Genomic DNA, 26044 nt, shown 5'->3' with positions numbered 1-26044 from the left:
GGTCCCGGGTTCGATCCCCGGCCGGTTCAAATCCGGGAACTTTTCTAACGGTGAAAGCGGCCACCCAGCGTCGAATAACATGGGTACCTGGGGGGAAACCCTGGGGGGTAAAGGCGGTCAGGGGCGTGATGCTGACCACATCACCCCCACTCACGACCGGATCAAGAAAGTGTGGGGCGTTACCCCCACACCCTCTATACGCCTTCATGGCGTGGTGCTATGCACAGGGGAGCACTTTACCTTTTTTTTATATATAAATGGATGTGTGTGTGTGGGTGTGTATATTTGTTTGTTCCGGCATAACTCTCGAACGCCTGGAGCGATTTCAACCAAACTTGGTACGCGTATCACTTGCAACCTGGAAAGAAATGCTGTGTGGGTAAGACACCCCTGGCACCCATAGGGGTGTGGGTGGGAAGGGGTGACATGTAAAAATAATCGAGACCCACCGATATTAAATTCCGCACAAACAGAGACATCCGTGACTATGCAATCCGCACAACGATAGTGTTTTTCGGGTTGTCTAACATTCAGGCTGTGTTGCGAATGGAATCCATAGTTTTCGTGACACTCCCAATGCGGTTGAACTCCAAGTTCATCATCACCTATCGGCATTGGGGTGAGAGAGGGTTAGAAATAAAATGCCACAAATGACCTAGATTAGTGTCGAATCCATAGTTTTCGGAGTCGCTAAGCTAATTGCTGACATTCAGGATCACATTTAAAATTAATTACACTTTACACTAAAGTTAGAATTCACTATTTTCCTGTCTAATACACGATTGGGATAAATAAATACCCGGGCAACGCCGGGTAATCAGATAGTATTGAATAAATTATACAAATTCAAATCCTACATTGAAAATGTGTAAAATTTACATTAGTTTACTCCATTGAAACAGTAACTTAAATATAGCAAGAAATGGTTCAGAGCCTGAAGGATGTGCTAATGAAAAACTGTTACCCCAAGGACAAGGACATGACGAAGGCAAACAAGGATGAAGATTGATACAGAAATATGCAAATAAATGTAACCAAATGCCGCGGAGAGTCCTCTATCGTATGGAAAAGTAATTAAGTAAGAATTTGCCCGGAGTGATTGAAGACCAAACGAGGAAATCCATAATGATTGTGCATGATCCAGGGCGACCTTCGCAACCTGTGAATGCATGTGGGCTGGAAGATGAGATGGAATTGTTTCGTTCGCCCTGGGCGTCTTGCGAATGCTAATTCCTGTTCTTCAGGGTCTCGGCAGATCCACCATCAGCGCCCCTGGTGGTGGCGGCGGCCAACTGCCGTTGGGGTGTACCGTAATTCGTACGAATGGATGCTCTTGATGCCGAGTGGTATTTGCGTAGCTATTTCACGCCGCGTTTCTACCCATTTACGTCAATTCCTACCGCGAGAATGATTTATGAACTGAGTAGAACAACCCGTGTTTTGTTTTCTGAAAGCAGAAAGGAGATTGAAGCCGCTCCTTTTGGCAAGTCTCTATTCTCTTCCAACAAAAAAATGACTTCTTATATTTTGCTAAAGTTGAATGAGAACTCGGATACCAACACCCTTCCATATACGAGGGTGAGTCAGTAAGTAGGTCACAAATGATTGTTAAAAAAATACTAAGTGAGATGCTGACTCGAAAACAAGAAATGTTTTTCAACATAATCTCCACCAACATTTATACACTTATCTCGTCGCTTTATCACTGCCCCAAAACCTGCTGCATAAAAGTCTTTCCCAATGACAAGATAGGGGATACAGATTAATAAGTATGAAACACTGCAACCGTGGAATAAATATGGAAAAAGGAGATAGATTAAGGGAAATAAATATGAAAAAATAAAATATGAAAATATAGAGAGGAAGATGAGCAAATATGAAAGGAAAGAGAGTGGAAAAGGAGAAAATATGAAAATGAAGACATAAACTGTAATAAATATGAAAAGACAGAAATAAGAATAAATATGAAATGAGAGAGACACGTATAAATACTAAAAGAAAGAGATAAAGGAAAAGGAATGAATATGAAAAGAGAGAAACAGGAATAAATATGGAAAGAAGGATTGAAGAAAGAGGGATTACATTTGGGAAGGCAAGGACAGGATTGCATGGTAAACACCTGATTACACCACCCACGCTCCTTTATGGTTAAAAATTCGATGACATCGCCAGAGAGTGTTTCTCTTGGCCAAGTTGATGCACTGTGCCGATTACATAATTACGCATAAGCGTTGTTGTATCACTGTATTTACAGCACCATAATCCGTACCCGCTCCAGTTACTTTCGGCGCAGCAGAAGTTTATTCGAAATGTTTGCACAGGGCCAGAGTGTCCACCTTGAACAAATGCTTTTGTGAAATCTACTTCTTCCACTTCAGGCTGCCTACAAGAACTGTACGCCAACTTTACAAGACGCCGGCACTTCAGCGACGCTTGACAGCAAACAGGACACTGTTTTTGACACAGATTCTTTCATTACAGACTTTCTCTTCAATAGCATAATAAACATTACCATGATTATCGGTGTTCACATGCTTACCTTACTCATGTGAGAAGTGGTGCCAAATGCATCTGTTTATGCTCTCTTCGTGTTGTTTAAGAGTTCTCCGAAGTTTTTCTTTGATATACCGACAATTACGATAGTTGTGAAATTAGCAAAGATTCAGAACTCGACAAGATCGTAAATCAGAACCATGAATGTAGGTAGTTATACCGTCCATATAAAATCGATGAATTACTAATAGTAACACTAATAATAATAATAATAATGAACTCTTTAATGGCATTTATAATGCAACGCGGAAGAACTGGGTTCGATTCCCTGGATGGATTTCAGGTGAAGATTTTTCCGGCAATGTCCAAGCATGGATCGGCTCTGGGGTTGCCCCACCCTCTACTTAATGGTTACCTAGGGACAACCCCCACGTGCCTTCACTGCACGTTGCAATGCGCAGGGGGCAGCTTTACCTTTTACTTTTACCTTAATAACAATTACATAAGAAATTAATAGTAACTATTATTGTTATGTTGAAAACTCGCCTTCTGGATACACAAGATAATCGAATACAACTATTTATACTTATTTCTTAAGATTTCAAATCATTAATATATTGAAATCCAGAATAGTTCTCATGTTTTGTTTTAATTTTCAAAGATAATCTTTGAAGACATAGGTTATTCTGCTGTATTTAGTATGATTCTCATACTAAAATGAACAGTGTTGGTGACGAAAGGTGAAATACTAACGTGGTGAGTTAGTCAAACCCTTTGTTTGTTTGTGTGTGTGTGTGTGCACGCCTGTTTGGAAATTTTAAGGTGAGATAGGTTGGTGACCTATCTGTAACAACGTAGTTAACGAACATGCGCTAGATTAATTACACAAATCTGTTAAAACGAAACAGTGTTTCTTCAGAAAATCAAGAGCCTCAACATGACATCACTTCCCCGCGTTCGTTTAATATCCTGGACGGTCCCACCTGTAGAAATTCTTCCATCGTGAGAACGAATCTCCGATATCGTTATCCTTTACCAAATTCTATGGAGATTTATTACTATATTTCCTACATGATGGGATTATCGCGACGATGAGGTTGAATGAGGAAGATTACTCCCGATTCAGGATTTCCCAAATCCAAACTCCAATGAAAACAGTGCCATTTCAGGAACCAGTTGGATATTTCAATGAAATGTCTTCCCAACTCAGGACGTCCTACTAATTGCCTCAGGGGAGGATGAATTGGCGTTTTATATAGTTTACATTACGCACATCTGTGTAACTCCTAACTTAACCTAACCTACAAGCAAAAGATCTGCAATATACTCAAAGTATATTATAGGATAGAAGAAACTCCTCATAAAGCACAGTACTTTTTCTGCAAATGAATATACATGCATGTAGTATTTCAGGGTAACGTACAGTAATGTTAAGAACCTTTCGTCATAATTCTTGAATTTGGATGTCCTGAGTTGGGATACCAATGAGGAAAGGAATGCTGTGGCAAACACAGGGACATATGGATTCGTAGCACTCCGCCACAGAGGACGGGCTAGTATTGAATGGTATTTCGGGAGGTTAACCCACCCAGAACCCCCCTCTCGTGACGCCCTCTACTGGGGAGATCCTCTAATTTCGTGTCGTGACCAAGAACAGGTCTTAAATAATTTAATGATAAGGCACGAGTATGTAGCACGCATGACTTTTTCTTGTTTCTTTCTTTCTGCCCACGCGTGCGTTGAAAGCAGAGACTGCAGATAATCGTAACTGGCGAAACCTTTGCTCCTGATTTACGCAATAACATCACAGTAGCTCTCCACGCCTTGCTCGTAGGCTGCGCGAAAATCACGTTGCATGCGTCGCTATTTCATAATTGGCACCCACTGGCATTTCAATTGTTCATGCCTGACGCAGGGGACAGGTGGCGTAATCTGTTGTTACTTGTCGTAACTAATTTGGATTGTGAGCAAGACGAGCAGGGGAGAATCGTCCCTTGCGGCTCCACGACATTCGTGCTTTCTGCATTTATTTGTATCGAGGAATGCAAATTTGATTTATGGCTGAATACGCCAATAACTGATTGCTTACAGGTGTCATGCGTGGTTTTGAGAAAGTTCCCAAGTGTTATGTATTGAATTGCTTGCCCGAAAGCCACAGTTTTATGATTTTCAAAAAAAAAGGATGATTTTATGACAGCGTAGTCTTTCATTTATCGTCCAGACTTTTCATTAGACTTAACAACAGACTTTGACAATGTGATACATTGACATACGACGTTTGGTGTAACTATGTACTGTTCGCATCATTGAGGGTCGTGGCCGGACTTTGAGATATATCCAGTGCTTTAGTCCCAGAATTTTCAAAAGATGCGCTGAGTTTCGTAAAACGTTAAGAGGGAGACCATGTGTCCATTAACTTTGGATTATGTTCCCATCAAATATATGGATGAATCATTAGCTTCTGCAAAAAAAAATGCCATTCACTATAGAATATTGACGATGATAATTATAATATGCCCTTAATTAGCATAAACTATAAAAAAGGTAAAAAAAAAGGTAAAGTGCTCCCCTGTGCTTAGCACCACGCCATGAAGGCGTATAGGGGGTGTGGGGGTAACGCCCCACACTTTCTTGATCCGGTCATGAGTGGGGGTAATGTGATCAGCATCACGCCCCTGACCGCCTTTACCCCCCAGGGTTTCCCCCAGGTACCCATGTTATTCGACGCTGGGTGGACGCCGGGGCCGCTTCCAACGTTAGAAAAGTTCCCGGAGTTGAACCGGCCGGGGATCGAACCCGGGACCTTGAGCATGGTAGTCAGACGCGTTACCGACTGAGCCACCGCGGTAAACTATAGAGAAGGCATTTTAAAAATATGAAACTCATATTTTAATTATTGCATTCGAAAGTAAAGGATACAGTAAAGCATGTTATTGTATTTTATTTTCTTATTGTTATTGCTTTTGTGAATTGTCAGTTTGCGTACTAACTTAAATAATACTACCAATAAAAACTGAAAGAGAAAGTACTTTGAAGATCGCACTACTTAACTTACATTGAGTAAGTACTATATACCGTCGTATTCCCTCGGCCTCGACTACAGCCCTGGATATATCTATGAATACCAAGATCACGGACAGCATGACCCCAATTGACCGACCTAATCATTATTCATTCTCAATGCAGTAATTAGCCTAAAGGAATAGAAAAGCTACGCAAAATAAAATATATACAAAATGAGCCAATCCATGAGTTCCGGGTGAGACAATCACACGCTTCAAATCTAAATATTTTGTGAACAAAGACATTGAGCTCATCCATATCATAATTATAGTTTCAAAATGATGACATTGTTACCGTCCTGAATAGTGAGCTCTGTGAACAACGTTGTTTTGGGGCAATTAAAGAATAACGGGAGTTCCGGGTGTGACTCACACGGCGGTAAAAGCTTCACCTACCACCATACAACTTGAAAACTCTGTGAATTTTTACAATTTTCTTATCCATCATATTTTTTGTGGGGAAATGTAGATTGCAACCTTTCATCTTGTGTATTTACTTCCAGTGAAAACATTTTTATTTTTAATATTATAAATTTTAAAAAAATTGTTCCGGGTGTGACCACTCAAAGTTCCGGGTGTGACCTACGTGAATGCCTCATTAATTAACTCCACTTAATACCATATTACTCACCTAACTGAAAAACGTGCTCAACTCATAAATTTTAATAATAACCTAATTTATTTGTGAAAATTACAAATTTATTGAGAATTGCTTATACACTCAATTCTTAATGTAAAAATGACAACCTTTATTACATTTTGCACTTCTCTTTGTTAATCTGAATTCTTAAAGCCATTCAAGTACATGTAAATATCAAATTAGTAACTATTTAGTGTCCCGCACTAAGCTAAAGCTAGAGTTTAAGTTTAATGCTGTTTAAATAGTATTTGGACTAATTTTACTTTTTGAAGTGGTAGGATCACTTTGTCATGGAATGGCCCAAATACAAATCGTAATGCACTAATGTTTACGTAGTACGAAATATGTGACTGAAGAAATGACAATCTTAGACCGACAATCCTTGATGTCATCCAGCTGTCATATACATATGTGGACAATCTCTCTCTCTATAAAAAAAAAGATGATGATGATCATCAGGTCTAGTAGCTACCTAGCCTAGTTTAACATGTAAGTAAATCCTACTCCATAAATACCCAATGTCACGTGCTCACTTTGCACGACAGTTGTGCAAGATGAATAACTGTGCCCACTGGCTTACGAAGGATATTTTTTTTCGGGCGGGTCTGGAATTATACAGGTGCATACTACATAGCTGCTTTCTTTCTCCATGAGCAATATGATATTTCGTATTTCTAGAACTTTCCACTCTCAAAAATGGCAATGAGGTGTTTGGTTTTTCCGGAGTTCTTCGCTGCTTTTATTTGAAAATGTTGATATTCTCAACATTTCGGAGGGGACTGTAGCCACATCAGCCCCACATGCGTACGCCAGTTACTGTGCCAGAACAATGAAGAAAAGACGAAGACATGATAAAAGGCCAAATTAACAAATAAGAAGGCATGGCTACAAATCTTGCCGAAACTTCGATATATAAAAATCCGCCAAGATTGCAGATAAGATGAGGTCTCGATCATGGTTTCAAATTGATGTAACAACTTTTAGCCAACAATAGATCAAGTACCTTTATGGAAACAATAACACATGGAATAAAATAAATTCCAAGAACATCACGCAAAAAGCAAAACTATTCCGTTACCTCGGAGTCCCATTGACACATATAATGAATCACATTCGCCAAGTTGTTAGATTGTTCAATCGACCTGAAGAAGGGTGTCGACTCTTTTGGAGTCCCTTTCTTCCGTAGCTTTCCTGTTGTCATCCCCGAACGATGTTACACGAATCTGTGACATAAAGACAATGACTGCGTTGACAGTATTCACACAGACCCATTGTTCTCGACTAGCTTAAACGGTGATTATCGCAGTTTACTGTGAAATCGCCGAAAAAAACAACAACGCTTTGTGAAACAATGAAGGAGAAAACATGGCCTGGCATGATGTTACTCAACTTTAAGGTCATGAAGAGATATGTGATTGAGGAAGGTTCTGGTTAGAACATGAGGTGTCGATTCAACCTATGAAAGAACATTACCCTCGTTCTGGATTGGTCCTACTTCGATGATTATGGCCACTTAGAGAGTCTCTCCTCTCTCTCTCTCTCTCACACACACAGTGGCGTAGCAACATATCGCGAGGCCGTGGGCGAGATTAGAATGATGTTCCCCATCCGTTTTTAAATTTGAAATCTCAATGTAAATCGATACAAAATCTTCAGGGAGACGTCAGCAAATTATCATATTTAAATAATAATAAATTACTGAAGAAAATGAATGATTTCACTCACCCTAAAAATGTATTTCTTTGTTGTCCACGCAAGTTATCGTGAATTTTTGAATTGAGGAATATGACAATAATTTTTGCTTTTTCCGCCCCCCCCCCCCTAGGCTTAGAACCCTCCCGCGTGTTTGTTACGCCCCCGATTTGACGTATTATAACGTTTAAGTAGAATTTAAAGCCACATAAAAACAATGTTTTAATTTTATTGCCTACAAAAATTAGCCTTTTTCATCTTTTCCCCCCTCACTTCTATTTAATACATTCTTTGTATCAACCCCATGAGACGCGAGGTTCATTTAGGCGCGAGGCCCTGGGCGGTAGCCCACTTCGCCCAGCCCTTGCTACGCCAATGCACACACGCGCACACGCACCAAGGGCGGTGCCAAGAGAGAGCAAGAGGGACCTTCGCACACCCTGTCAAAATGTAATACTGTAGGCCAAAATTTCGTGATAATAATATTATACTTTCTTCCACCTTTTCTCAATCTTTTCCATGCGCTTTCTCCTATTTCTATACATTTCAATTGATGAAAGTTCAAGATGTTTTGTATTTTTATCTTTTTATGTCACGCTTCTGCCTCAATGGATGGTTAATCGCGAGAAGTGCTTGGAAGTGGGGAATGATATCACCCAGTTAAGAAAGTTTCCATAAACAATCCACCAGCTAGGATAATTTGCATAAGCATTGTATCCAGGTTGATCCAGCGAGCGTCTCCCCCCTTTTACCTGTCCCCAAACTCGATCAAGAACCCCCTTTCAGTTAGGGCTTTCCTCTTCTAGCACTGATCGCGACGATGAGGATGAAATTATGAAGGTATATTCACAAAGACCGGGATTTGAACCTGAGTTGACTACCCGACGTACTTGTCTCCCAGATAGCTGTTAAACTCAACCGCTTTATAATCAGAGGGTCCAAGAGTGATTCCCAGTTTGGTGTACAGCAGACAATAAATACGTAACGTCAGAACGGTCACTGCTGACAGTATAACTCCAAGTTGCTAAAGCTGTCTCTGGCTACTCGTCTCTGTGCTTGGTGTTGTTCGACAAGACACCTGAGATGGCGCTGAACAACATCAATTAGCTCCAAAGGGATATTGTTCAGTAAAACGAAGTAGCCCAACCTCGAGCCGCACCGCTTAGTGTCCTGGTGCCTTCAAAATAAACCAAAGCGTCAGATCGGGGGAATTTTACGGTTCCCCCCGTTTTATTTTTATTTTTATTTCATAATTCAGTACAGTACAATACAACGAGTAAAATAAAAATAATGAAAGGTACATAGTGCATAAAGCGGACATTCACGGTGCCGCACATGCATTCATATACCATATACATGATGCAGATACCAGATCCAATGTTCGGTAATCACAACAGTACATCGACTATTGTTAGTTTAAACCAAGATTGAAATCACTGATTTAAATTACTTTAAATAAATATAATTTATAGAATAATGTGTATAAATATTTTGTAGATATCACAATCACTTTTGGTTAAAGTACCTTAGTCTCGTAATCATTTAATGGTGTTTATTAGGCTCTAAGAAAGGAAAATAAAGGAAATAAATACATGTACTGATGGTGTGAAGCTCATACGAAGGGAAATTTAAACACACATTTCTCTTGATTTAAGATACAATAGTTTTTATAGGCAAAAATAGCAAAACATTTTGTGTAGATTAGTATACAAAATACTAACCATGTTAAACCATAAATAGTGTCATTATCATTAAACTGTAAATAAACATGGCAGCTGATATTTTGCACTATCATTAAGAAATGCTACAAAATTGAGCTATAAAGACTATAAAAATATTTAAGTTAATATTTTAAGTTACACTTATAGAGTACATTCAGAATATTTTATTTTCACGTTAAGAAAAGTTACTGAAATTATTATTAGTTTCATCAACACACTCAACAAACATTTCCATAGTAGGTACAGTATCAGAAACAGAAAAATGTTAATTTGCATAATATATACAGGGTGTTTCTAAAGGTCGTTTACAACGCTTGGGAGGTGATTCCTCACACGAAAACAAGCAAAAAGTCTAAGTTCCATTTTTACGACTGAGGCTTCGTTTCCGAGATAGGAGCCTCGCAAAAGGTGACAAAGTGAACGTCACACCTGACTGGGACGAATACTATAACAGATAGAGAGGCGGTTCCAAGGGAATCATAAAGGAATCGTATGTACTCAGTCCGGAAGTCACTATGAAAAGTTCACTGCACGCATGCGCAATGGAGTCCTCAAAGGAATTGGGGATTTCCAGCAAGAACAATACATGGAAAGGGTATGTAACGCAGCAAGAAAGACCGTGACAATGAGAAATGCGTTAAAGACAACACATCCCGACCTCAAACATCAAAACATGAGCACGGAACACAAAATCCGAAAAGTTGGGCACGGTTGCATACCCCAGTTACACGCGAGGAATGAACGAATCATGTCATGTGGCATACGAGAGACACACTACTCCACCAGGAGGAGGGAAAGAAAAACACAATATCAGATGATTGCGACAACGTGTATTTTTACACGCGACAACTACGTAATATCCCCCCACACACAACAAACAACAAATGCTACAATATCTTACGCACAGACAGTCCTGTCACTGTACACCAACTGAAGATGTCACTTTCACCACACAAAGGGGGTGGGGAGCAATACCAAGAGTGTTCTCACTGAGATTGCCGAGGATAATAATCACAGACGGTTTTCAAAATGTCTGCCGTTTACTTCTACGCAGAGATGACAGCGACGAATCAAGGATTGTCGAGTACGAGCAAACAAGCCAGGTGTATCTGCTACCGTCGCGGCGGCGACGTTGATGCGAGCAACGAGGTCCTCAGCTGATGTGACAGGTGTGTCGTATACGAGGGTTTTCATTTCTCCCCAGAAGAAAAAATCGAGAGGGTTGAGATCTGGCGACCTCGGTGGCCAAGGCACAGGCTCATCCCTACCAATGAACCTATTGCGAAACACGTCATGCAGGAAATGTCGTACATTACAATCGAAATGAGCTGGTGCACCATCGTGTTGGTACCACATTTCTTGCCAAAGGTACGGTCTCCAACAGTTCAGGCAGAACCTCACTAAGAAATGCATGATACGTGCGACCATTCAGGCGAACAGGGAGAATGTATGGTCCAATTAAATGATCATTGAAAACCTGTGCTGGTGATGGGCCACAAAAAGTGCATGTGGGTTGTCAAAGTCCCATACATGACTGTTTCTACTATTGAAGACATCCATCCTGGTGAAAATGGCTTCATCTGTCCACAATACGTTTGCCCCGAAGTGAGGGTTTGTGTCCAGCTGATGCAACAACCATTGGCAAAACTCCATACGAGGGCGAAAGTCACGAGGTAACAGTTCTTGTACTTTCTGCAGTTTAAAAGGGTGCATTCCTTCCTCTGACAACACTCGCCACAAATTCACATGAGACGTGTTTCGTGCCCGAGCGAGCACTCGCGTACTGGTGCCAGGATGTTCTGCGACCGCTGTTAACACATCTTCTGCAAACTGATGTGTGCGTACACTTCGGGGTCTTCCAACTTCTTGCCGCGGTGGTAACACTGACCCTGTTTCACGCAGTCGACTGTCCACTACCTGAAAGAAGGTGTGAGACGGTAAACGTCTATGTGGAAAGCGTTCTCCATAAGACGCCTTGCCTCACGGCTATTACCACGTGCCTCCCCATACATGAGATGCATGTCTGCTAGCTGCTGGGTCGTATACGAAGCCATCTGTGTAATAGGGAGCTGGAACTGCAAAGTATTGTTTTTGTTTAAGACTGGCCCACTGCACAAATTGGCCGTATCACCGTACGAACACAACTGCTGATCATATCCCAGCACCTGCAACACGACTGGAACGACTGCCGGAGAGAACCAACCCTTCGAGCATTTGTTGTTTGTTGTGTGTGTGTGTGGGGGGGGGGGATATTACGTAGTTGTCGCGTGTAAAAATACACGTTGTCGCAATCATCTGATATTGTGTTTTTCTTTCCGTCCTCCTGGTGGAGTAATGTGTCTCTCGTATGTCACATGACATGATTCGTTCATTCCTCGCGTGTAACTGGGGTATGCAACCGTGCTCAACTTTTCGGATTTTGTGTTCCGTGCTCATGTTTTGATGTTTGAGGTCGGGATGTGTTGTCTTTAACGCATTTCTCATTGTCACGGTCTTTCTTGCTGCGTTACATACCCTTTCCATGTATTGTTCTTGCTGGAAATCCCCAATTCCTTTGAGGACTCCATTGCGCATGCGTGCAGTGAACTTTTCATAGTGACTTCCGGACTGAGCACATACGATTCCTTTATGATTCCCTTGGAACCGCCTCTCTATCTGTTATAGTATTCGTCCCAGTCAGGTGTGACGTTCACTTTGTCACCTTTTGCGAGGCTCCTATCTCGGAAACGAAGCCTCAGTCGTAAAAATGGAACTTAGACTTTTTGCTTGTTTTCGTGTGAGGAATCACCTCCCAAGCGTTGTAAACGACCTTTAGAAACACCCTGTATATATATATACAGGGTGTTGCAAAATACCTGTTACAACGCTTGGGAGGTGATTCGACAAGTAAAAACAAGGAAAAAATGCCATGTGAAAAAATGTCGAAATCGGCACCGTTTGCGAGTGACAGGCGTGCGAAAATCGCCTCACACCATGTTTAAAGCACAATAACTCAAGAAGGAAGAAAGATATCAATGTCGGATTAAAAGAATACAAAGAAAGTCGTGCCTGACGAATACAATGGTGCATCAATTGAGGCCCAGTGTAAATTGCGCAAGGGGACTCTCAAAGAAAGTGGGGAATCCCCTGATGAAAAATACAAGAAATTTACTACTATCTTCTACATAATGTTGAGATCGGAATGTAGCCAGTAAAAAATGGTGACGTATATCCACATGTCCCACTATTGCTGGGACACCGTCCCACACCCAGGAAATAGGAAAAAAACTCGCAAATCTCCTGTGGTACAAGGTTCACATTGCGGTTCGAAGAAGAAAAGAAACCAATTTGTCGCATGTCTCACTACTGCTGGGACACCATCCCAAATGGAAAAAAATACGGGAAAATCGTAAAAAAAAAAAAAAAAAAACGTTTTCAATCCGTTAATGTTAACACACTACTTTGCAGTACGAAAAACGAAAGTTAAACAATGGCCACATGTCGTCAGGCTGTACATACGTATACTACAAGAGAGCTCCCAAAAGAAAGTGGGTAATCCTCGAAGAAATGAAGAGGGAGAATGGCGAGGAAACGCACATAATGGCATGTAACATTTCCAGGCACAGCACATCTGGAAGGGATTCCACTGAGAAGCGCACAACCTCCGCACATGCAGATCGACGGTTTCGACGGTATGAAGTACAGCGATATCCAGCATCTTCACTCGCACCTTTCACTAAAAGACACTATGCGGTGCTGATAGGGGCTCACAAACACCGGTATACTCAGAGACTTTGTTGAAAATGTCCGCCATTGACTTCAAGACAAAGTTGGCATTGGCGAAGCACTGATTGTCTGGTACGCGCAAATACCTCTGGCATGTCACCAATTGTCCCACCCGCGGCATTAACACGAGCTACGAGATCCTCAGCACTTTCCACAGGGGTTTCATACATGAGCCTTTTCATTTCTCCCCACACAAAGAAATCCAGTGGTGTGAGGTCGGGGGAACGAGGTGGCCACGGTAAAGGTCCACCCCTGCCAATCCAACGATCGCCGAAAATATCCTTGAGTAAGGCCCTGGCTCCCCGGTCGAAATGTGCGGGGGCGCCGTCGTGTTGAAACCAGATACGTTGTCTACCTGCCAGTGGCACGTTTTCCAAAATTTCAGGTAATACGTCATGTAGAAACACCCGATAATTCCCAGCACACAAAGTAGAGGGCAAAATGTACGGGCCTATCAAGTGGTCACCTACTACGCCACACCACACATTCACTGCGAACCTATGTTGATGATGACGCACAATGATTGCATGCGGATTGTCCATATCCCAGACGTGGCTGTTGTGGCTATTGAACATGCCGCCCCTGGTGAATATTGCCTCATCGATCCACAAAACTCTTGTTGGGAAATCTGCAATTGCAAGAGTTTGTTGCACGTACCATTGGCAGAAATCCATGCGTAGGGGAAAGTCCGTGGGCAGTATGTAGTGCACCTTATGCAATTTGTATGGGTGCAATCTCTCCTCCTGAAGAACGCGGAACACATTGCTATGGTGGGTTTGTTGAGTACGAGCAATGACACGTGTGCTGGTGTCAGGACGGTCTCGTATCGCGTCCAACACGTCCTCTTCAAATTGCACAGTGCGCACAGTGTGAGGTCTTCCACAATCCCACCTACGGGGTAGTGGAATTCCAGTTTCACAGAGTCAAGCATCAAGTCTTTGAAAGAGTGCATGTGCTGGTAACCGCCTATTGAGAAAACGTTCGTGATACGAACGCCGTGCTTCACGGCTGTTTCGGTTTGCCTCTCCATAAACAAGATGCATATCAGCAAGCTCGTGGGTAGAGTACTCCACCATTGTCCTGTTCGAGAACTGCCCAGCAACAGGGGCACTTTCCCTCCGAGTGACGGATCACAACTACCGTGATTAGCACCCACGTAATGTCACACAAGTGTCCACGCAGTTGTTTCAAACCGAGAAAGAACACGGGAATACGTACTCTAGTACGTACAATATTCCTTGGCGCAATTCAACCATACACACACGCCAGACTAAACTCCACGCTGCGAGACGCAGAACAAGACAGGAAAAACAACGGTCGACTACACTCTCTACGTAGTATCCACCAACACTAATACGTAACAGTTGACCTACAGTCACAGCGCCTCTAGTGGGGCTTTCTGTATCAATTAGCTGAAATCAATCTGAGCGTAATTTGACGGCATAGCGTCATTTTCGAGTGAATTTCCTATTTCCAGGAGTGTGGGACGGTGTCCCAGCAGTAGTGGGACATGTGGACATACGTCGTCATTTTTTACTGCCTACATTCCGATCTCAACATTATGTAGAAAATAGTAGTAAATTTCTTGTATTTTCCATCAGGGGATTCCCCACTTTCTTTGAGAGTCCCCTTGCGCAATTTACACTGGGCCTCAATTGATGCACCATTGTATTCGTCAGGCACGACTTTCTTTGTATTCTTTTAATCCGACATTGATATCTTTCTTCCTTCTTGAGTTATTGTGCTTTAAACATGGTGTGAGGCGATTTTCGCACGCCTGTCACTCGCAAACGGTGCCGATTTCGACATTTTTTCACATGGCATTTTTTCCTTGTTTTTACTTGTCGAATCACCTCCCAAGCGTTGTAACAGGTATTTTGCAACACCCTGTATATATATACGAGTATATATTTTAATTGCTTTAAACAAACTGTTCAAATATTTTGCAGGTCCGTTTACTAATAAAGCCTTTCTATAAAAAAACATATCTATATGTATGGTGCCAAGAAAGCATACAAGCAATTTTAAGCGTTTTTTTTTAAAATAAATATCTATTTAAATAAAAAAATCCGATTTAAATGAAGAAAATCAACAAAAATGATTTTTTAAATAAAAATCATGATTTGTATCCAATATATATATATATATATATATATATATATATATATATATATATATATATAATATTTATTTAAGTGATTAGCACGATTTGACAACCACGTACATCACTATGTCAAAATAGGTGATACAAAATTGCATATACTATAGTTGTAAAATAATACAATGGATGCTACAATCTTAAACATCTTCATATGTTCATATTGTAGCTTTCCACAAGTTCAGCTATTAAACCTTTGGCCTTTTTGAGACATGTTAGAATTGATATATTATTAAAAAGTATTCACCATCTATTTGGAAATTAAAATCTTCTATACAAAATTATTCCTTTTAATTTTTCTTCTTTCTTCTGAGGTAGACATATTCTACTGTATTAACCATTCAGAAGTATATAATAGTAATAATAAGTAAAATAATAACAAAAAAATATATAAATGAGCTGGAAATAATCATCAGTAAGATCGTGGATGATTTTTATTGGTTGTTCAGTTGGAGTGTTCAGTTACGTCAAGCCCGAGTAGTTGTAGTTCCGTTGGCTCTGGAAGTTCCAGAATCGGAATCCAGCTAATTATATTTCGCCACTGGAATATCACGATTCCATCCGAGGAGGCCAATTGCGGTCCGTTTCGGAAGCTGCGCAACCCATCACGAATTCTCCACTTTCACATCGGGAGCAGGTATCGCAGACGGAATCGTCAAGAGATTCCTCTCCGCGCGCCTAATGACCACCTCTGTTCCGTTTCCTCTGCGGCTCTTGCTTCATCTCGCATTGTAGTCTCCGCGCCCACCTACAACAATGGCCACCGCGACCTTTGACACGCAAAGGTGTTCGCCGGCCACTCCCGCGGGACTTTTCCGCTCCATTGGCTCTGCGGCCCACTCCGCCCTCCGTGTTCCTCTTCGAAAGAGAGCGGGGATATTTCTCTTTCACCAGGCTTTCCCATCTCTTATTCATCTTCGTTCGTTTTGGCCTGTCGTGATCTCTTGTCTGTTTTCCTGTCGTTCCTACCGTTCACTTTCACGCCGAATGAAGTCAGTGTTGCCTAACGTAGGGAAATTCTAGTTGCGGCAATGTCACTTAAAAGGGAAATTTCCCTCCCTGTAGATTAGTCGCTAGTCGCACTAAAATCTACACGCTAGAGAGAGGCATTATTTTCTATTGTTGTTTTGCAACACTTCGCTCATTATTAATTTTTTTTCTGTCTTGGAGATATTACAGTAAAACCTCGTTAATCCGGACAGGCAAAAGGCAAAAAAAAAAACAAAAAAAAAAAAAAAAAAACAGGTCCGTCGGGCACATCATCATAATATGGGTATCGCGCATGTAGAGTCAACGGCAAAGAAAATGGTAGGCAAATTGTCCACCGCTATTTTCATTACAGTAGACTCGCGATTATCCGAGCTAATTGGGACCGAGACTACCTCGGATACGGAAAAACTCGGATAATACGGAGATAATGTGCTAATAGGTCTTAAATGACGAAACAACACTTAAAACTGCATAGTAATTATGTATTACTCGTATAACATAAATGAGAAGATTACTTTTTCAAAAATTCCTTCATAGTTTTTTGGACTGCTCATATTCACCTTTTGTCATCGTTTTCCGCGCTAAACCACTGCCCCCGTCACACTTTGACTCACCCACTTTTCAAAGTCCTTCCGCTTACGTCTCCAATCTCCAACAGTCACTTCCCCGACTCCATAATCAGCAGCAAACTTTTTAATTGACTCACCTTTATCCAATCTTTTTATTGAGTTGAATTTTGTTTCCAGAGAAACCACACACCTTTTTCCGTTTGCTACTACATTACTCGCTTAGAATAGGCCTACACAGATTTAAACACCACCGTAACAATCGGATACACCGACAATGTAACGAACACGTGCAGCGCGGACGGTGACTTGACTCCAACTTACTAGTAAACAAACAAGGGGGTGCGTTATGAAGCGCGATGTTTTCCAACCACTCCCTCGGTTAACCCGGAGCCTCGGTTAATCGCGAATCTACTGTACTTTTTTGTTCTACATCCTGCGTTGTTTTAAGGTAAGAAACTATCTTGGTTCGAAGACCGAATGAAAATGGTGGTGGACAATTCGCCTACTGTTTCTCTCGCCCTTGGGTGTATGTACTGCATTGTATTGCTTTACATTTTACTGTACTGTATAGTGTTCTTAGGTCTATGTCCTTTAAATACACCATAATGAACATGTTTTGTTGCTATAAACAAACTTTCAATGCACTTTCTACTGTTTTTTTAGGTTATTTCAGTTAATCCGGACTTTCATTAAACCGGTCAACGTATCTCTCCCATTAGTCCGGATTAACGAGGTTTTACTGTATTTTGAATTATATCCTCGCAAGTGACAGATATCAATCAACCAAGCATATACCTTAAATCTTATGGCTTTACGTAACCCTCACCCTTATATGATACCACCTTCACATCTGCTTACGTAATGGCAGCCTTTACCTCTAGTAACATGTTAAAGTAACGCAAAGGGCATTCTCTCTGTTTCAAAAGTAATCGCACAAAACAGAACTCAAAACTCGATTTTTTTTTGCTAATGTTATTTCTGCGTGTTCAAAATGGCACCTACTGTGATACGTGCTTTTTAAAAGGGTAAAGTAGAAGATAGGGTGCAGAGTGGTTAGCATGGGATGCTAATAAACCAGTCCTAGGTTCGAATCTTGGACATGGTATGCTTATATTTTAAAATAATACGCCAGTCATCTTTATCATCGTGTTGAAACCTTGAAAGGTAGACTTAACCATCATTGGATTGGATTGATTTGTTGTTTTAAGTCCACTTTATGCACAGTAAGGCTAATCGGGACTGGACCTACAGTTTAAAGTGGGATCCGAACCTCTGTGTGCCTCCACCGGGAATCGAACCCGGGACCCCTTGATTACAAGGCGACGACGCTACCACTGCGCCATCGGGGAGGCCGACTTAACCATCATGCCAAGGCAGATGATGGAGGGAAATATTGTAGGGTCTGAGGAAGAAATTAGATGGCAACACTGAGTGATGCTCTAGTAACTTCCTGAAGTGAGCTGTCTATAGTTTTCGTGCGTGCGTTCCTCTTCAACTGTCCCTCTCGTGACAATGCAGACGCTGAAATTCAATGTGGATGATGAATTTGATACGTGGGAGAAAAGAAAAACCACGGTACTCCGTTCATAGCACGCCCATCAACGTCAGTTTCCAAGAGAGAAGTATTGAATGAGAAGTGGAGAACATAACAAACCGGAAAAGAAAGATTTTTGAACGTAACACTTCCTGAAACATCTATAATCGCCTTCAGTTTCCAATGGGTACATTGGCCTTAAAACGACGAAGGATTGGACATGATGAAAGATCCGTTGTATGATATGTTTGTTTGTTTCTATATTGGATATTCCGGTCTCGAAAGCCAGAAAACAGCGGCGATGGGACTCGATGCGCTGACCACGCGTCAACCAATGAAAAAGCTGCTCTGTCAGGCCCTGGCCACTTAGATGGCTGTTGCGTCATGGAGTTTTGTTTAGTTTATATTGAATATACTTCGTAAAACAACTCTGGCGTGTGCTGACCTGGATTGTCTCACTAAAACACGTGGTCCTAGGCTATGACCTACTATACTTTACCTTGGGAATCTATGGAACAAGGCCGAGCATTACGGTAGAGAAGGGGGGAAAGCGAGTGGGCGGAGCTAAGCAGTACACGCTGCTGGAAAGGCTGATAACCGCAGTCCCCTTTCCCCCTCCACGCAATCCCGTTTCCTCGCACGTGCTCATTGGCCGAGGCCTCTCCAGTCAGTACTTGCGCAGAGACTTGCTTTCGTTCACTCGCTCCAGAGATTCCCTGGACAGGCCCGTTTAAACGCCGTGTATAAGTGGTTACTTGCCCTCTGGCCACTACTTCAGTAGTCGATGGTTAGTTTGGAATCTGAATGGGTTGTGTTCGGTTTCGACTGAAATCAATCGGAAATGTAGTCAACTGATGGTTCGACTGAAATTAGTCGTGCGATTACTTCGACTGATATTAGTCGAACGACTAATTCGACTGATATTAGTCGAACGACTAATTCGACTGATATTAGTCGAACGACTAATTCGACTGATATTAGTCAAACGACTAATTCGACTAATATTTGTCATTCGACTAATATTAGTCGTTCGACTACTTCGACTAATATTAGTCGTTCGACTACTTCGACTAATATTAGTCGTTCGACTACTTCGACTAAAATTAGTCGTTCGACTACTTCGACTAACTTTAGTCGTTCGACTACTTCGACTAACGTTAGTCGTTCGACTACTTCGACTAACGTTAGTCGTTCGACTACTTCGACTAACGTTAGTCGTTCGACTACTTCGACTAACGTTAGTCGTTCGACTACTTCGACTAACGTTAGTCGTTCGACTACTTCCACTAATTTTAGTCGTTCGACTATTTCCACGAATATTAGTCGTTCGACTATTTCGACTAATGTTAGTCGACTAATTTTTTCAGTCGACTAATTTTCATTAATCGATGTTTTTTCCCGATGGTTTTAATAATCGACTAATATTAGTCGATTAATGCCCATCAATAAGTTACACACACCCATTTTGCTCGTTCTGGGCATGTTGACGCAAGCCACGTTACCATGACAACAGCAGTCAGGTTGCAAACTCCTAAGAAATCAGCTCCAGAACACCATCTTATTTATATGAACAGTTTTAGTCACAATTTTTAATCGATTGTTCTGCCAGTCTCTGGGATCCAGGCTACGCAGATAGCCTAACTAGCCTACACCCTGTCTCGGGAATCAGTGGAGCAAGGCCGCGCAAAACGATGGGCGGAGCAAAGCAGTGCACGCTGCTGCAAACTGTTGGTAGCTGCAGCCGTGTTTTCCCTCTCCCGCGTTCGTTGGTCGAGCCTTCTCGAGTCATTATCTGGTGCAGAAACTTGCTTTCGTTCGCTTGATCCAGACATTCCTGGGGAAGAGGTTCCGGGTTCGAGCCTCGGTGGTGGCATATATTGGTTCGGGTCCCACTTTAAACTGTAGGTCCAGTGCCGGTTAGCCTTACTGGGCATGAAGTGGACTTGAAACACCAACCCAATCAATAAATCGGGTTCTACGTGTTGTGATAGTACAAACATAATGCCTTACCCAGGATTCGAACCTTGGATATATGGTTTCGTAGCGCTGTACTTTGACCACACCGCCACGGCACTGCGGGAGATCCAATGAGGAATTAGAATCGTTGTGATTCATTAGTAATTCCACGAGCGCAGAGGATGCGGGAGCTTTCCATTCCACTACCCACATCTTCCTTTTGACACGGCAAATCCTCAGCATTCCCTTACTCTGCCTTACACAATTCGGTGGCCATCGTTGCGTGAAGTGGAGAAATCTCTCGGCTGTCAGAATACGAATCGCCTCCCGATTTTCATCCAGTTCCTCCAAGATTTCCACTGTTCCAATGGTTGGTACCGAGACAAGAAGGAGTTTTAATATTGTACACCTTGGTAACATTTCAAATAGACCTAAACTACTTCGTTGAGCGACTTCTTCGCAGGGTTGTCAAAGGATCAGGAATTTTCAATCATTTCGATTCCGGTCCATGAGAGGAAATCAGCAAGCGTAAATGGGTTCTGAACAGTAGATTGATTGATTGATTTGATTTATTTTACTTCGCTTTTTGTGCCACTTTTGGCTAATTTGCGAAGATGGGGATGAGTGAAGATGGGATGAAATTGATGAATGGACACTCACAGACATCCATGCCCAGGCCAGGATTCGAACCCGGGACCCCTGTCGTCTGAACCGTAGAGAACCTTTTTATAAAGTATTTCAATTCGGTCCAGGAACCTTTTTCCCGGATGAATTTAAATACGATCCAGGAACCCCTTTTCAAGGAAACAATGCTCAACTTGGACCGAATTTAAATTGTGCGAGAGAAAAGATTCCGGTCCTATTGTGGAACCCAATAGAACCCATTAGAATTTATGGGTCCCTGTACCTTTAAGAACCCTGATTCTTCATATTCCAATATGTACCTGATTATTTATAGGTAATTGCGTTCAATCCATATATAATGGCAATTGTATGTGCAATCATGGACACTTCTGGGTTATAACATGTCCATTGACTTTCAGTAGGCTCATTCCAAGCCATTAGTGTCTCTGACTGTACGTGCTGCATGGTTGCATATGTATACAGGGGTAGACAAAAACTTAAAATAATTCAGGCTATGAAATTAATGAATGGCCACTCACAAACACCCATATCCAGGCCGGAATTTGAACCCGGTACCCCTGGCGTCGTAGAGTGATGTGATAACCACTCCGCCACGGATAATTGGTGTAGCTAGAAGGTAGGATATGAATGCAAGAAGGAGACGAACTTCTATCCATGAAACTGTGGAGTGTTTGGCTCAAAGAAACAGACGTGGAAGTACAAAAAGTGTCATCTGCTTCAACTCTCAAGGATACATCTAACTCGTACTGGAAATCCTTGAAGGCATTGAGAAAAAAGAGCATTTTTAACGTCTGTCTTGGAGAACCTCTTTGAAATTCCGATCACCACAGCGATCGGAAATCTAACAACTTCTAAAAGCCTTGATTCCAGGACTTTCAATAAAGTTCCAATGAAGAATGTTTATGATTTCATGAAAGACCTTCAGAAATTCTGGAAATCATTGACGCTGTCATTCAAATCTGCGTTCCCTTTTCCATAAAGAATGCACTTTGCTTAAGAAAAAAAATCATGAAGGGTGTTCTGGATGTCCCCAAGCGCTCAACCTTCGCAACGTACTCATCTTATTATCGAACATGAATTGTCCTGCCTTGGGGACAAAAACCGCAGGAATCTTCCGCTATCAAGCACCGGAGCGTGTCGCAAAAGTTCGAAAGGAGATGAAGATTGGCACGAAGCAAGATTTGCACCGGAACAGTGTTGCCAGGACACAATTTCCCTTTTCAAATGAAAAAATTTCCCTCTATCGTTCATTTTTTCCCTTCACCTAAATAAACAATATATTGATTGATTTGGTTTATTTTACTTCGCTTTTCTGCCACTTTGGCTAATCGCAAATATGAGGATGAGTGATGATACGATTAAATTGATGAAGGAACACTCAAAAACATTTATGCTCAGTACGGGATTCGAACCCGGAATCTCTGGTGTCGCAGTGAAAACCACTACGGCACGGAGGCCGACTAGAGAAATAATAATAATAATACGGTTGGTCGTATGAATAAAAATGTAAAAGAAATTAGTTACCAGATTTGAACCCTGGTCATGCATCCATTAATCGTCCATCCATCCTATTATCGAAGATTCAGAAAAGCAACGCACAATAAACAAACAGGTATATACGTAGATATGGCTTATAGTCAAGGGATTAAAAAGTGGTAGCGTCATCGGTTTGTAATCAAGGGGTGCCGGGTTCGATACCCGGTGGATGCACATAGTAGTTCGGATCCCACTTTAAACAGTAGGCCAGTCCCGATTAGCCTTTCTGTGCATAAAGTGGACTTAAAACAACAATTCAATCATTCAAAGAATTAGAAGTAAGAAGGAACAGCCAAAAAAATAATGTGAATATGGAGAGTTAGTCTGATGCCTTCAAATTTCCCTACAAATGGGAAGTTTTCCTTCACGTGGCAACACTGCACCGCAGTAAAAGGTGAGCTGGATGATGATACACGATTGTTGAACGGCTCGTTTCACTCCCTTGTCTCGAGGTGAACTTATCGGCGACTTTTCATCCAAGGCATTCAAGTCCCATCCTTCTTTTACGAATCACGTCCTACCGCAGAAATTCCCTTTTTCTCTTTGTAAAAGGCTTTTCCAATTAATGCCTTCGCGTTCTGTTGTGTTGCGCGCACGCGAGAGCTCTGACCGTAGAGTCGCCTGTGTTTTGTTTGCGATGGGTCGTTTGTTCTCGGTCATCAGCAGATCTGCACAATGGATCAGGAAGGATGTAAGTTTATCTGCTCTACTCTAGGCAAGGCCCATTATTACATTTGTCGTAGTGTTGTATGAAGTAGGACATTTTATTTAGGTCGAAGTTGTGATCAGTGGTTCAGGAACATTTCTGATTTTGGAAGAGGTGTACAAATTTCACCATACACACACGCACACACACACACACACATACATACAGTATATGACGTTTTTTAAGCACTTGATGCGAAATATACGAATATTACATGTCTCATTGCTTTTTCAAAACACAACTCAACCTGGAATAAAGAAATAATAAATTACTTACAATTTTTTTGATTTTAGGCTTCTGCCATCTTTTTTCTAGTAGTGGTGATGATCAATTTTTCACCTCCTTCTTTATTGATATTTTCTTTGCAATCGAATACAGGCTGACATAATTTTACAAAGTTTTATATTAACAAATTTTTTAATGGTTTTTTGACAATATTGTCTGATTTTATCTTAGTATTGAATAATTTGAGATAAAAATAGTTTTTTTTAAAAAAAATCGCTATGTTGAGATATGGTTTGCTATGGTGAATAATAGATGGCTCTGGACTTATAAGTATTTTTTTATCATTTTTCTTTATTTTTTTTTAATGTTTTACTGTGGTAGAAATGAGTTAATATCTTGATCTTTTTTCCAGAATTTAGAATTTTCTTTGAAATTGAGAAAATAAATCACATGTAGGAAGATAACAAAGTTTAATTTCTAATTGCCATACAGAAAAATGTATGTAATTGCCTTTTATAGAAGTATTGAAAATGTTAACTTTCTTGCTAAATGGCTCCCATATTGGCATGATCTTGATATAAGTATTGGCCAAATTATTGGACTCGTTAGTTGAAAAAATGAAACCCAGATTAACTCACTTTATGTAGAGAAATTTGACAGATTTAATGTTTTGTGAAACACACTGCATGTACTGTCAGTACTTCCTTTGACCACTTTTGGCTCTTTTTGAGCCTATTTTAACTACTGCTTTCCTTTATCACTCTTATTTCTAAACTTCACACCATGAGGTTTATGAAATTACATGTTGCTCCGGAGATACAAATAAAGAACATCCTTACAACAATTGAAATATTATTACTTCCTTTGTTATAACCGAGCAAATAGCATAAATGACACGGTAAACAATGTACGTATTGTTCCAGGCATTTTTGCAAATGTGAAAAGTATCTTGCTGCCATCTATACTTTGGAATGAAGATTATGTCGAAGCAGACAAACAGTTTAATCCCATAAAAAGTTATAACAATCGTCAAATATATTTAGTTAGAACACTTTCGAAACAAGGAAATGTGCTTCTTTTTTCACAATGAGTCCAATAATTTGGCTAATACTGTGATATATATATATAATACGTGTGTAATATGGGCATTCTATGTAAAAGTGCCTTTAAATCTCAATTTTTAAATATGAATGCAATGCTGTATCTTTATCTTATCTTGTGAGTGAACAACCAAAAATTGGCATTTGCATTAAATTGCAAGTATTACACATAATTAAGGTAGAAGGTATTATAAATATTGTATGTTTTTTTTAACTTTCTGATTTACTTGTGTTTTGTATTGTGTCCCACATAAAACAATTTATTTCTCCTTGAATGTATTTAGCAAATAATCTTGGATCTCATTTCTAAGGGATGAAAAACTTTTCTGCCTTACAAAAAGTTAAGCTCCAAGTTCGATTCTGCCCCTCCCAAGCCTAAATTATGCCCCCAAATTACGCCCATGTTTTAGTTTTGGGGTTTCTTAAATAATCCAACAGTGCTTAAAAAAAATCTCTCCTGGAAAATTTCCAAACACTACACTCAAAATACACAAGAAGATGTGACGTGACGTAGCAACCAGTGAATAAATAACGTCCACATGCAATTATGAAACAACATGGCGGACATCGTGAGCTTTTATTTATTCATTTTTGTTCGTTTTCTGAAGCCTTATCCTGATTGCGGCAGAAATGTTATAATTACATTTTATATATATATAAAAAATGGTAACATCCGCAAATGATCACTCATCCATGCACGCGCAAAAGCTACCAATTTCAACTGACCCACTTCGAAGATGGCGGACAGAAAATTTGTGCTTTTCCGTAACATCCAAACACGGATCTAATTATTCCGTCTCACAGTACGGAACCCGCTAATCAACTTCTTCTTTCTCTTCTTTTTAATTATGTAACTAGCGACACAAGCCATTACTGCATGCCATGTTGTACATTTGTAGAAGAATGTTGCAGACTAACGTGTGTGTGGAATACCGGCTGATTCAGTGTAGCTTGTACTAACACGGTAGTAGAAAAAGAAAAAGGAATTTGGTTTATGTACTCATCCTAATGAACAACCGTCCCCCTTCTGCATGTCGGAACCTTGTCCCCAATAAGTCTGTTAAGCTGTCTGCCACCTAAATTTGCAATGTGCTATCCGTTTCGCGAACCCAAGGAACCAGACGAGACATTTTTGTTTTTGTCTCCCCTCCCCTCCTCTGTTTCGTCCGCCTTTGTAGCTCCTAGAGTTTGGGCACATCAAGTCCAGTGTGTAAACTGGGCGGCAGTGTTGCCAGGTTCAGTGATTTATCGG

General features: G+C 40.9%; 1 protein-coding gene across 3 annotated transcripts in view; it reads left to right on the top strand.

The window, feature by feature from the left end:
- LOC145991173 (uncharacterized) overlaps window positions 1-26044 on the top strand; it is a 239748-nt gene that overhangs the window by 113599 nt on the left and 100105 nt on the right. The window contains exon 1 of one of the 3 annotated variants that reach the window (XM_083127017.1): window positions 23381-23452. The exons of the other annotated variants lie outside the window; for them this stretch is intronic. Within the exon in view, the coding sequence (XP_082983143.1) occupies window positions 23399-23452 (54 nt within the window). The 5' untranslated portion in view covers window positions 23381-23398. Of the gene's footprint in view, window positions 1-23380; window positions 23453-26044 lie in introns of those variants that run through there. 3 annotated transcript variants of the gene reach the window in all.

This window comes from Lepisma saccharinum, chromosome 8, assembly GCF_977018435.1.
Source record: "Lepisma saccharinum chromosome 8, izLepSacc3.1, whole genome shotgun sequence".
Taxonomy (NCBI): domain Eukaryota; kingdom Metazoa; phylum Arthropoda; class Insecta; order Zygentoma; family Lepismatidae; genus Lepisma; species Lepisma saccharinum.
This window is presented reverse-complemented; position numbering and strand designations above follow the sequence as displayed.